We start from the raw sequence: 14,117 nt of genomic DNA, 5'->3' as shown, positions 1-14,117 counted from the left end.
AATCCGCTTTACATCTTTTTTCAGAGTGGGCTAGATACTTGAGCAAGCCATCGTTTAAACATAGGCCCTACTGTTACACAGTTTGGAAGGTTATTGCTTTCCGTGCATTCAATTTCTTTGTAACCATTCACAGAACACTGAACAGCTGTGACATCAAAATTAAATCTGAAATAAGAAAACGTTGTCTTCTTTTTTTGCCAGAATTCCTCTGCAGTTGGCCCATCATTATTTTCAAATTGCTTCTGTCTTCTCTTTCCTTTTGACTCTACTGCCACTTCTTCCAGTGAATGTGAATCACGGATTTTAAAGTCCCTGAAAACAGATCGTACTTGGGTGTCCATGATCGCTAAGAATTGCCCATTAAAAAGTGGTCTCATTTGCATCTGTTCGAACCTGTTCTCCACAGCTGCACCTCTTGATGTCTTCTCCACTGGGCAGGAGATCTGTGACAGTTCCAAACCGCGAAGGCACAATTGGCACATATCTCCTTAAAGTATACGTAACAAAATCTTCCTGATGGAAAGTATTCTGGGCGGTATCATTTCCAAGAAACATTTGGTCTCTCTTTTGTTCTACCTTGGTTTTGAAAAAGCAGTAATATCTACTCTGTTCGTACAATGCTGATGCTGGCATGTGATGATCTGATTCACTTTCAGGGGCATCTGTACAGTGCAGCCAATGGTCATTCGTGTGAAACTGATTTAGCACATCCAATTTTGGCACATGTGACTGTCACGGGGCTGGAGGTATCATTCATAAGTGTGCACAGCATGAGGCTACGGAGCGTAGTGGAAATGCTTAGTAGACAAGTAGCTCACGAAAGTGCTACTGTGCTAGTAGTGTTAATACAAAGCAGAACAATGGCAACGATAAACAAAGCAAACATAGCATTATATCTGCAACAACAGTTGCCGAAGTTGACATTTCGTCAGAAAGGAGTCTGAGGAATTTCGCAGAATGAAGAAGTAGCCTTATATGGTGTAACAAAGTAACCTATTCGGAGGAAAACATGAACACCTGAAGCGGCACTTATACACGCTGAATGTACTTATCTTCTGCATTTTGACTGAGGTACCGTGGTACCATATTAAGATGATCGTTCTCATCCAAATCACGATCACAAAAAGCTTCCAATCTGGCTTTCTGCAAAACACACAATTTCCATACATATTCCATATTATCGCTCAAAGCAAAATTTTCATTACAGAGGTAAATAATTCCAGATACAACTGCCTTGGGGCGACATCTCGAAGAATACTTTTCATCATTTTTCTCTGGGAACATCTGAAGGCATAGAATTTTTTATCCTGATTTGTGTGATTTCCGATTACATCAGTTGTAGTCGTATTAAAACGGAAAATTCCGTTTCCAAGGACACAGTTGGACTTGAAAGTCATACAGTTGTTATATTTGCTCTTTCCATAGCAAACATAACTTAAATACGGTTTGTATTTACCTACCGTTGTTGAACCCCTTGAACATACGACGCAAGGTAATTTCATCTCAGTGCCATCAAGAACTTCTCCTTATCGGTGTTGTGCGTACTTTGGGTGCCAGTCTCGTAGTGATGCGCTGGGGTGCCTCCATTTCCGTGCCTCTCCTGGTCATTGTTCACAAATTGTCACTAACATAGCAGTAACTTGGAAACACGATCACAAACAGTTCTGTAGTGCAGTGGACAAGATGGCGGTCAAAATACAGCTGATTTCGATTTGACTATCCATTTGTCCCTCTCCCCATGAACCATGGACCTTACCATTGGTGGGGAGGCTTGCGTGCCTCAGCGATACAGATGGCCGTACCGTAGGTGCAACCACAACGGAGGGGTATCTGTTGAGAGGCCAGACAAACGTGTGGTTCCTGAAGAGGGGCAGCAGCCTTTTCAGTAGTTGCAGGGGCATCAGTCTGGATGATTGACTGATCTGGCCTTGTAACACTAACCAAAACGGCCTTGCTGTGCTGGTACTGCGAACGGCTGAAAGCTAGGGGAAACTACAGCCGTAATTTTTCCCGAGGGCATGCACCTTTACTGTATGGTTAAATGATGATAGCGTCCTCTTGGGTAAAATATTCCGGAGGTAAAATAGTCCCCCATTCGGATCTCCGGGCGGGGACTAATCAAGAGGACGTCGTTATCAGAAGAAAGAAAACTGGCGTTCTACGGATCGGAGCATGGAATGTCAGATCCCTTAATCGGGCAGATAGGTTAGAAAATTTAAAAAGGGAAATGAATAGGTTAAAGTTAGATATAGTGGGAATTAGTGAAGTTCGGTGGCAGGAGGAACAAGACTTTTGGTCAGATGAATACAGGGTTATAAATACAAAATCAAATAGGGGTAATGCAGGAGTAGGTTTAATAATGAATAAAAAAATAGGAGTGCGGGTAAGCTACTACAAACAGCATAGTGAACGATTTATTGTGGCCAAGATACACACGAAGCCCACGCCTACTACAGTAGTACAAGTTTACATGCCAATTAGCTCTGCAGATGATGAAGAAAGTGATGAAATGTATGATGAGATAAAAGAAATTACTCAAGTTGTGAAGGGAGGCGGAAATTTAATAGTCATGGGCAACTGGAATTCGAGAGTAGGAAAAGGGAGAGAAGGAAACATAGTAGGTGAATATGGATTGGGGGTAATAAATGAAAGAGGAAGCCGTCTGGTAGAATTTTGCACAGAGAAGAATCGTAAAAGAAGGTTGTATACATGGAAGAATCCTGGAGATACTAGAAGGTATCAGATAGATTATATAATGGTAAGACATAGATTTAAAAACCAGGTTTTAAATTGTAAGACGTTTCCAGGGGCAGATGTGGACTCTGACCACAATCTGTTGGTTATGAACTCTAGATTAAAACTGAAGAAGCGGCAAATAGTTGGGAATTTAAGGAAATGGGACCTGGATAAATTGACTAAACCAGAGGTTGTACGGAGTTTCAGGGAGAGCACAAGGGAACAATTGACAGGAATGGGGGAAAGAAGTACAGTAGAAGAAGAATGGGTAGCTCTGAGGGATGAAGTAGTGAAAGCAGCAGAGGATCAAGTAGGTAAAAAGACGAGGGCTAATAGAAATCCTTGGGTTAATGAAGAGATATTGAATTTAATTGATGAAAGGAGAAAATGTAAAAATGCAGTAAATGAAGCAGGCAAAAAGGAATACAAAGGTCTCAAAAATGATATCGACAGGAAGTGCAAAATGGCTAAGCAGGGATGGCTAGAGGACAAATGTAAGGATGTAGAGGCTTATCTCACTAGGGGTAAGATAGATACTGCCTACAGGAAAATTAAAGAGACCTTTGGACAAAAGAGAACCACTTGTACGAATATCAAGAGCTCAGATGGAAAACCAGTTCTAAGCAAAGAAGGGAAAGCAGAAAGGTGGAATGAGTATATAGAGGGTCTATATAAGGGCGATGTACCTGAGGACAATATTGTGGAAATGGAAGAGGATGTAGATGAAGATGAAATGGGAGATAAGATACTGCGTGAAGAGTTTGACAGAGCACTGAAAGACCTGGGTCGAAACAAGGCCCCCGGAGTATACAACATTCCATTGGAACTACTGACGGCCTTGGGAGAGCCAGTCCTGACAAAACTCTACCATCTGGTGAGCAAGATGTATGAGACAGGCGAAATACTCTCACACTTCAAGAAGAATATAATAATTCCAATCCCAAAGAAAGCAGGTGTTGACAGATGTGAAAATTTCCGAACTATCAGTTTAATAAGTCACAGCTGCAAAACACTAACGCAAAATCTTTACAGACGAATGGAAAAACTGGTAGAAGCCGAGCTCGGCGAAGATCAGTTTGGATTCCGTAGAAGTGTTGGAACACGTGAGCCAATACTGACCCTACAACTTATCTTAGAAAATAGATTAAGGAAAGGCAAACCTACATTTCTAGCATTTGTGGACTTAGAGAAAGTTTTGACAATGTTGACTGGAATACTCTCTTTCAAATTCTAAAGGTGGCTGGGGTAAAATACAGGGAGCGAAAAGCTATTTAGAAATTGTACAGAAACCAGATGGCAATTATAAGAGTCGAGGGGCATGAAAGGGAAGCAGTGTTTGGGAAGGGAGTGAGACAGGGTTGTAGCCCCGCCCCGATGTTATTCAATCTGTATATCGAGTAAGTAGTAAAGGAAACAAAAGAAAAATTCGGAGTAGGTATTAAAATCCATGGAGAAGAAACAAAAACTTTGAGGTTCGCCGATGACATTGTAATTCTGTCAGAGACAGCAAAGGACTTGGAAGAGCAGTTGAACAGAATGGACAGTGTCTTGAAAGGAGGATATAAGATGAACATCAACAAAAGCAAAACGACGATAGTGGAATGTTGTCGAATTCAGTCGGGTGATGCTGAGGGAATTAGATTAGGAAATAAGACACTTAAAGTAGTAAAGGAGTTTTGCTATTTGTGGAGCAAAATAACTGATAATGGTCGGAGTAGAGAAGATATAAAATGTAGACTGGCAATGGCAAGGAAAGCGTTTCTGGACAAGAGAAATTTGTTAACATCGAGTATAGATTTAAGTGTCAGGAAGTCGTTTCTGAAAGTATTTTTCTGGAGTGTAGCCATGTATGGAACTGAAACATGGACGAGAAATAGTTTGGACAAGAAGAGAATAGAAGCTTTCGAAATGTGGTGCTACAGAAGAACGCTGAAGATTAGATGGGTAGATCACGTAATTAATGAGGAGGTATTGAATAGAATTGGGGAGAAGAGGAGTTTGTGGCACAACTTGACTAGAAGAAGGGATCGGTTGGTAGGACATGCTCTGAGGCAACAAGGGATCACAAATTTAGCATTGGACGGTAGCGTGGAGGATAAAAATCGTAGAGGGAGACCAAGAGAGAATCCACTAAGCAGATTCAGTTGGATGTAGGTTGCAGTAAGTACTGGGAGATGAAGAAGCTTGCACCGGATAGGGTAGCATGGAGAGCTGCATCAAACCAGTCTCACGACTGAAGACCACAACAACAACAACAACTTCGATTTGTCGATCTAAGTGATGTCAGATGTTTACCTGTCTTCCGCACGTCTTGTTATCATTTTACAGATGAAGGTTGACGAAACACATTACAAATTGAGCACCTGTAACAATATTGTTGAACACATCATGATATATACTATTTATTTTACATATTTCCAAGCTATTGCTGGGGATAGAGTCAAACAACTGTGTCACTAACATAGCAGTCACTTTGAAACACAATCACAAACAGATCAGTAGTTCAGTGGACATGATATGCATGCATATATGCATAATGTATAAAGCATAATGTATAATGTACAAATTAGTAACAAGTATACTTTCATGAATATGTAAAATGTATTTTGACGAAGCCAGTTGCATGGTAAACATGCTTAACGGCTAATAAAGAAACATATAACGTATAAAAATGAAACAAATAACATATAGGCCTATGGCTACCGCCTATACACTACACAGCTCGCTATGTTCAGCAACGGGGTTCGTTCTACTTTGCTACGTTATTTTGGGGTTTCAATGGTCGGCGAGCGGGTGCTCACTCAATTATTCTATTTAACCGAAGCCTTCTGATTTTTTCCAAGTTCTGGTTACTGAGAACTGTAGCGAGATGCGACTCAGGGGGAAGCAGGAAAAGAGTGCTACCTCTGATTTAGCATCGATCTTGTTATCTAATTTGGAGAAAATTATTGAGCAACCACGTGAAAAAGGGGAACAGAATTAAAGCAGTTTTGCTGTTACATAGTTGACATGGGTGAAGAGGTTGGCTGGATGTATGGATGAATGCGAGGCACACTTCATCTGCACTGAGGAGGAATAATAAGTGAGCGAAAAGCACACAGTTTGATCTGATTATAATTCCCTAACGACGCTCCGTAGTACGACCAAGGTAGCGCTGGATGGACGATCTGGTAAAGAAATTGCCAGCCCTGGGGACTGACTGAAAAAAGTACAGCAATTTTCGTGTCAATTATAGCAAATTTATTGATACATTTTGGGGCTGGTTAATTAAATAACTGTTTTCAAGTTCCAGGTGAGTGGGCTAATGAAGGTCATTGACATGGCCTCCCATTTCGAAATTTTGAAGTTTTTCCAGAGTACGGATTGAGAGATGTTTATCCGAACATCGAAATAACTTTGAGGATAATACCGCCAATGCCAGTAACTGCGACATCTTGTGAACGCCGTTTCACAAAATTAAGAGTGACAAAAGACTACATAAGTTCGAGTACAGCTGAAAGCAAATTGTCTAACTTGGCTATCTAGTCGATAGACTACGACACAGCTGGTAAACATGACTTCAATGACATAATTGATGAGTTTATTTCGCTCAAAATAAGGAAATGGCAAATAAAATTTTAAGAAACACACAATTCCTGAAAAGGTATATTTTCTCATTCCGCAGTTATAGACCTATTACTTTTATTTCTAATTAATAACTTATGCAGTATTAAGAATTTATAAAGAGCATATAAATTCTGTTCTTTATCATACATTATACTAAAACAAATGTACAGTAACTGCCATAAACAATAAGGCATAGATTTAGTTTTGCATCCACGCAATTGCAGAGTTAATATAATTTGTAATTTATTTACTATAATGACATATTATTTGTTGTATGCAATATGTTTAATCAATCCAGTTCGTTTAAGTAATATTTTTCAATAATTATTCATTCTTATTAAACCTGCTTACAAAATACCAAAATTTCCTAAATCTGTGTAGAAAAAACTTGCAGAAACGTAATTTTACAAGGCAGGGGTGAGGATAGTTATGGCAGCCTAGGCAGTTCTGCCAAGGGAGCAGGATCACCTTGTTTCGGCACCGCCCCATGCCGGAGGATCGGTACAGTAGCTGTCCGTAATTCAGTTGCTCCTTAGTGTATTTTTATTCCTTATTCCATTACTTTCTCATACTAAGATATGTAATTGGTCCTCGCAGCTGAGCACTCATACATGTGCTATTGTTGACGCAATAGCGTCGTCAGTTACGACTGCAGAGAGCATGGGAACGTCGCGTTCAAATCGGGGAACAATGGAAACATGTTGACTAATCAGATGACTCACGCTTGATGTGACACCATATCAAGCATACACTGCCTTCCAGGAGAATGGCCGCAGAATGCAGGTCATACACGTCGCAATACGATGTGTGGAGCATTCAGCCGAGCGTCCCTGGGACCTGTGCTTGTTAGAGAATTCACCGGAAAGCTGCAGTGGTCATGTCTCGGCTTTCCAAGAGTGGAAACTAAGTACCTATAGGAGACCATGTAGGTAACGTGTTTGCAAAACTGTAGGCAACGGTCGGTTTACAAAATGAATTGGATTGGTTAAGTTTAAAAGTGCTCGAAACGTTCTTCTTTCCAAGTAGACTTCATAAAGACCAATAGTTTATTTAATAAAGTAAATATTTTATTTGGTAAAGTAGTTATTTAATAAAGTAAGATCACCACAGCACCAGAATGTATGCCGTTGTTTTTACATCAACCGTACCACGCACATTTCTTCCGGCAAATGAAAACTTCCGTGAAGTGATTGCAAGTTACAAGCGAGTTGTCTGCCCAAAAAATAAGATATATACATTCACTGACATGATAAAATATGCATGGTTTGCATCGAGGCTTACGGGTTACGGAAAAAAGCCTCCCGCAACGTTAAAAACGTCTCTTCTCTTACACATTTTGCGGCAGAAAAATGTAAATGTACAAAAGACTCTTTTGCATTCTGTGCATGATGTAGAAAGTCCCACTGATCTACCTGTTTTTATGATGCGTCCCATAGCATTACCTACAACACAGTACCTGACGGTCATCGAGAGGGATGCGTCAACATCAGACGATCACGGTATGGTCATATTAAGTCTTCCTCAAACAGTTCGTAATGGCAATCGTTCTTTACATCCTTATTTTGTAATCAATTTGTGGAGATAATACGTTGTGTCAGCTTGTTTAGCAGATTCCGTTTGGAAGGCAGAATCGCTCGCCTGTGGCTATGTCAGCGGCAATGATGCAGCACAGTGGCCATACAAGTCATTTCACAAACTATCCGTTGTAGAACCGTCTTTTTTTTTTTACGCTTACTTGCTCATCTTGATGGAATACACTTGGAAACAAAACTGTTCTAAGTTACGAACACTTTAAATTTCGTACAATTAAACACATTTTGTAAACAATCTATTTGTGGGAAACGCCTACGATTTTACAAATGCGCTACATTCGTGTTCCCCTACATGTGGTTTTCCTGCTTGCTCCGAAAGCCGAGGTCCCAGTGGGAAGCACGAATACCACTAGAAGCCATATTGTGTTACGCAAATTGCTGTCTTTTGTCATGAAACTCATAACACTGTAGACAGTAGCTCTCCTCCTACCTCTGAGCTGACTTATCCTGCCAGGGGCCTAAAGTTTAAAGCAGTGCACCTCGCCATTTTTCACACTTACGGACATTGCCAAAGGCGAAAAATGATAAGTGGCAGGTAACAACTTTAAGACTGCCCAGGTATCGAACCCAAAAACTTTCCATTCGTACCACTGGGCAACTGAGACAAGCACACGTTTAAAAATACGTATGTCAATCATAGAACTCGACACCTTGAGGATGATTGAGTTCAGAATTGAAGGAAAAAGCAGGAAAGGGAATCCATACCATAAAACTATTCTCAGCAGGTCTAGAGTGAGTTTTCAGGCCTTATGCTAGGGAAACAAAGTAGGAGTGCAGGTTAACAGAACATATATGAACCACCTTTATGACATTTTACTGATTGTACCTAGTGGAGATGAATTTCAACGAAAAATGGAGTAACTTAATAGACAAGTATGAAAGTTTGCCTGAAAGTCATCTATCCCAAGACTAATATAATGTGCAAGAACGAACGCAAAACAAAATAGTAAAAGTTAACAGTGATGTCGAAAAGCAGCTGCCTTGTTTGTTACATACTGTCGTCATATACTTGATCGCCAAGAAGTTCATCTGGTGATGGGTTCTACGCGGAATGCGCCAAATAAAGTCATTGGTTAACCAGCTAGTGGCTCCTTATTCAGTGACCAATACAGCAATTGTGCAGTACTCCTACTGTTGACGATGGTGATCGTGGTATACGTTTTGTAGATACCATCATCCGTTTATTTCCCAATCTCTACCTTCTGAACAGATTTCAAGAAATTAAGTCTATATTGTGCTAATAGACAATTACATTACCTCACAAAGGATCCTATGTAAATGTTAGCAAGAAGTTTAACACAAAAACTCTGTCACATTGTCTCCAAACCATCACCTTTCTTTTCATTTATTAAGAACTGACTCATGTCACCGCATGAGAATAATAGTTTTTCGACAATTTCTAGCTGCATTATACAGTATGCTCTATCAGCGATATATTTTTTATACATAAATGTGGTGATAATGCTGACTAGCCCTGTTGTTTCAAATGTTTTTCTTCTTTTAAATATACTTGTAATACTTATCATAGTGGTGGAAAGAAACAATCAGAAGCTCCTTGTACATTTCCAAGAATGCTTACTGGTCCAGTATACATACACTAGAGAGGATGTTGAATATAATTTCACTAATTCAATGACATCGCTTCTAGGTTTAGTATGATTTCCAGAAAATACAGGGTAGGTCATCAGAGTGGCCAGAATAGTGAAACCAAGTGCCTTCTCAGGCAAGATCATTGGGTGACAATTTCTGTGTTTTCTGTACGTAATTTAATATGATTTATGCAAGTTACCTTCTATTAGGAAAGTGGAATGACCTCAACGACTGTGATATGACTTTCAAAATGATGGCGCACAGCAATCAATTGTCCTTCCCTTTCAGGTTTTATTAAAGCAAAACCAGATTTCGGCTAGTACCTAGCCATTATCAATGCTAAAAAAATATAAGAAGTGCGTAGACTATGTGTTTCTCGTATTTTTTAGCATTGATAATGGCTAGGCCAAAGCAGAAATCTAAATTTGCTTAGGACGACTGATTGCTGTGCTCCATCATTTTGAAAGTCTGATTTATGCATTTCCACTGGATTTTATATTGAATAGTACGAACTTGTTTAGTTAGTTCTGTATCAGTGGTCATAACATTTTTCTGATTATTAATTTATAACATAAATATTGTTTCTTTCACTAGAAGGTTGCTATTATATACACTTCTACATACCAAATCTTTTTTGTTTGTCTTAAAGTGTGAATTATTATTTGAATATGAAGAGCATACTTATTCTTAGTTTAGTTGTGAATAGTTTTCCAGTTTAAGGATATCGTTCTTTATTTAGGATTGTAACTCTTTGGTATTCACAGGTGGTTTACACTTTTCAATAGCCCAACGATTGCTGTTACAGGTGTTGGATTTGGACTCGTATATGTTCCTGCAGTGATAGCTGTTGCTTTTATTTTGAAAGGTGGCGAGCGTTAGCTACTGGAATAGCTGTGTGTGGATCTGGTATTGGAACAATGCTGATCGCACCATTATCGTCGACCCTGATAAATACCTTTGGGTGGAGAGGAACCTTTCTTATACAAGCGGGCGAGGAGGTTTTATTTATATATTAATAAAACACTGTATTTCAATTAACTCACGGAAAGGACTGTAACAGTTATAGTAGAAAATTTCCTAGGATTTAATTTATGTAGAGTGGCAATGATATTATTTGTGATAAATATGGAGGCCAAATTATTAAAATTTGCAATAAAATATGTGACTAAAATTCAAACAGTTTTCTCTGCTTCTTACTATATCTACAGACAAATGAATTGTATTATCTCTTGTAACAGGTCTTGTGCTAAACTGTGCAATATTTGGGGCACTTTTTAGACCGTTGAAACCCGTGAGAGTAAAGGTGGAGCCAGAATCAACAAAAGAACCAGCAGAACTACCACTTCTGCTTCGCATGAAGATGGTTAGAGACATGACAACATCGACAAACAGCATAGGAGGTAACAATAACATGCGAGCGTCTGTTGGGTCTTTAGCCCACAAGCGACCAAGTTCGGTAGCACATGATGATGAAAAACCTCACCGTGTTCGTACAACATCAGAAAGCAGTGCTCGTAGCAGTCATACTCCTACAGCATTTCGACCACTTTACAAAGAAGATGCCTTTTTTGGTGGAAGTTTGGCACGTCTCTCTCAATACACATCTCAGGTGAGGAAAGAATGTAGCAAATTGAGTTTACGAGCATCAGTACATTTTTAATATTGCCGTTAACTAATTTATACAGCTATATATACAATTATTGGCTAATTGCACGCAAAATCAATCTTAATGTGATCAGTATCATTCAGTTGCCTTATGTTTCTTGTGTAAACTGTATGCTAAACTCAAAGTTCACAACTGTTTCAACAAATTAACGAAGTAATTAAGTCACGTAATATATCAGATTCTCGTATCTGTAGGATAGATTTTAATCAATGCTAGGAGCAATGTGAACAATCAAGAGGTAAGTGATAACAATGATGTTGATGGAATATTCATTAGCCAGATGATAACATTAGTCTTGGTAGCCACTTAGACGTTATTGGTAAGGGGAAGGACACGTATTTTCACTGAGTTTTACATTATTTTTTTTTTCTATTTGACTTGAGATACAAGACAACAACAACAACATTACAATCTACATGAATGAATACAGATCATAGACATAAGACAAAACTTACAAAATTTTTTTAGTGGAAGGGTATTCAGTGGATGGGAAGGAAGGAAATATTTCTCATTTACGCAGCTGAACTCCTAGGGTCATCCACCAGCAATGCACGCAACATTTGACTTTATTTGTAAGGCTGAAAATTAATTGTTTGGGTTTGTGTAGCTTCTGTACCGCATTGACTGAAGGTCATAAGTTAAAATTGTATGCCAGGTTGGGATTCTAACCTGGAACATGCATTTGTACAACATGTGCAGTACCAATACGATATCTGAGATGCCTCCCATACTTCCAAGCTGTGAGGATGCTCTTTCACAGTATTATGAGACTAACAACTTCGAAGAAATGGGTGTAGTAAGAATTTTTCCCAAAATAAAATCAATTGTCTGATGCACAATTCAAATATTCTATTCCACTTAATCGGTTTTGGCAAATTAATCTGTCATTTTCGGAAGTCTATATAATTTAGAATAATAAAAATAATTGGAACATGGATATAAATTTAGGTAAGGTACAAGATGAATGTTATCGAAAACTCTTTCAGTATTGGCTTACACCATGGATAAACAGACGTAAAATTAGGATCGGACAATTAAGAAGTCCGAAACGTATTACTACGGTAAATTTAAAATTATTAAAATATTTATTTAAAATTATGATGTGCATAGTTAAGAGTCGTAAAAACAGCATACCCTCGTGAATGGAACATAATATCATGACATATCCAAAATGTAAGGCAAGCTCGGCTAATTTCGTGATAATAAGGTCTAATGACTTTTACGATACCAAAGAAGTAAGGTACAGTATCAAGGCTACAGAAGGCGTGAAATAAATAAAGAGTTTCAAATATATTATTATTTTAGAACTAGTAAGATGAGAATAAAAATATGTTTTTTCCCTAGAATGCTGTGTGAACTCGGATAGTTTCGTGATGCCACTCGTATAATTTCGTGATGCACCAGAAAACAGTAGCGATGGATATTTGAGTCACTCTCTGCGGTACACACTAAGCATTTGGGGTCCCATTCATATTCTGCCAAGTTCTGGCATTTGAAATGAAACCACTGGTCACACTGTAGGCATTTTATCCAGTGTTCTCTCCGAACGTCGTCCTTAAAATGTCCAGAGCAAGAAACAACGCGCAAATGAGTCGTTGGTCTCCTCTTCTGGGGCTTTGGTTTAGCCCCTGAAGTGGACGCCTGTGTGTAGTCACTTTTTTCCATTTGTCTCCTTTGGGTGTCCCACTGTAGCTGGTGCAAAGTAGTAAGAGCAGCTCTGGAGTTCTCTTTGTAGAACAGCCGTGTTGTATTTGCATCAATTCTTCTTTCCTTCACGCGACAGAAAGGGTGAAATAGAGTAAGAATTCGTCTGGAATTGCCTTTCTGTTCAAAGGATGAATACCTGCCTTGGCGAAAGCGAAGGTGATCTTCAAGGGAAACAATGTTTCGTTTAGAACTTCCTTGAGGAAAGAAAAAAGGTCCTCTCGCATTGGTTTAAAGCCCTTCGTCTTGAGGTGACGTTGAACTTTTGACCTCCATGATCCCTTAAGTCACCATGTGGTATTATACACGGAACTACATTCTAATGTGTATTTTTTTATTTTTATTTTTGCCAATAGATGACATTGTTAAATCAAACTGAAACAGGCGGCTTTAGGGTGAATGGAGTTATCCATGTTGAAAGCGCGGAAATGTGGTAAGGAATGATGTTTCTAATTTAAATAACTGATGGAAAATGCACAAATTTAATACAAAATTTCGTGTACACAGTGTTAAACTGAACTTTCTCCATACCATGTAGATGTACTCAACCTATAAAAAAATGAACTGACGATTTCTGAAGTGTACCATATGATGGAAAAAATAAAAATGGAGTTAGAACATTGGATAAATTATCTGTTTTTTGGTTATAAGGTGCAATAGTTGCTAGGTAAATCGGAGGACCTGATTCCAGGTGAAAAACAAACATAACTGGAAGAATACAGGCATATATATACATATATATACGAAGTTTGTCTGAAATATTTAACAAATGGTTTAATTATGATGAGAGTAACGTTTTGTCCTTAATGGACTGTATATCATTTAAAAAAACTGAATTTCAAAATATTTTGAAATGAGCCGACTCGCTTTGTGTTGTTGATTTCCTTAGTGTAGATATTATGTATTATGAAGTCGCTACAGTTTCTGATTTGTTTTGGGGGAAAAGGAATGAGCATTTAAAAGCAAAGTTAGCTACTATGACAATACCACAGAAAGGGTCTACGGTACAGAAATGATTGGCTCATCAAAATTGTGTAGTGTTATAGTTTTAGTTACATTTGCCTTGAGTATACTTTCCTCAAATGCATTCATGGAGAGAGTATTCTCCATTATGAAAATTAAACAGGGATGAGCGAAACAGATGTTCAGTTGATCTAATAAAAAATGAACTGTACACTTATTTCAATTATGATGAAAGTTGCAGTGATTTTTTATAAGACAAT

At 38.6% G+C, this 14,117-nt stretch overlaps 1 protein-coding gene across 19 annotated transcripts in view; it reads left to right on the top strand.

The window, feature by feature from the left end:
• The window catches only part of LOC126185071 (monocarboxylate transporter 12-B-like), a 1,121,214-nt gene that overhangs the window by 533,493 nt on the left and 573,604 nt on the right, over window positions 1-14,117 (top strand). Inside the window, exon 5 of one of the 19 annotated variants that reach the window (XM_049927839.1) lies at window positions 10,763-10,827. The exons of the other annotated variants lie outside the window; for them this stretch is intronic. Within the exon in view, the coding sequence (XP_049783796.1) occupies window positions 10,763-10,827 (65 nt within the window). The remainder of the gene's footprint in view (window positions 1-10,762; window positions 10,828-14,117) is intronic. 19 annotated transcript variants of the gene reach the window in all.

This window comes from Schistocerca cancellata, chromosome 4 (assembly GCF_023864275.1).
Source record: "Schistocerca cancellata isolate TAMUIC-IGC-003103 chromosome 4, iqSchCanc2.1, whole genome shotgun sequence".
NCBI lineage: Eukaryota > Metazoa > Arthropoda > Insecta > Orthoptera > Acrididae > Schistocerca > Schistocerca cancellata.
Note: the sequence above shows the minus strand (reverse complement) of the source record. Positions and strands in the feature narration are given on the sequence as shown.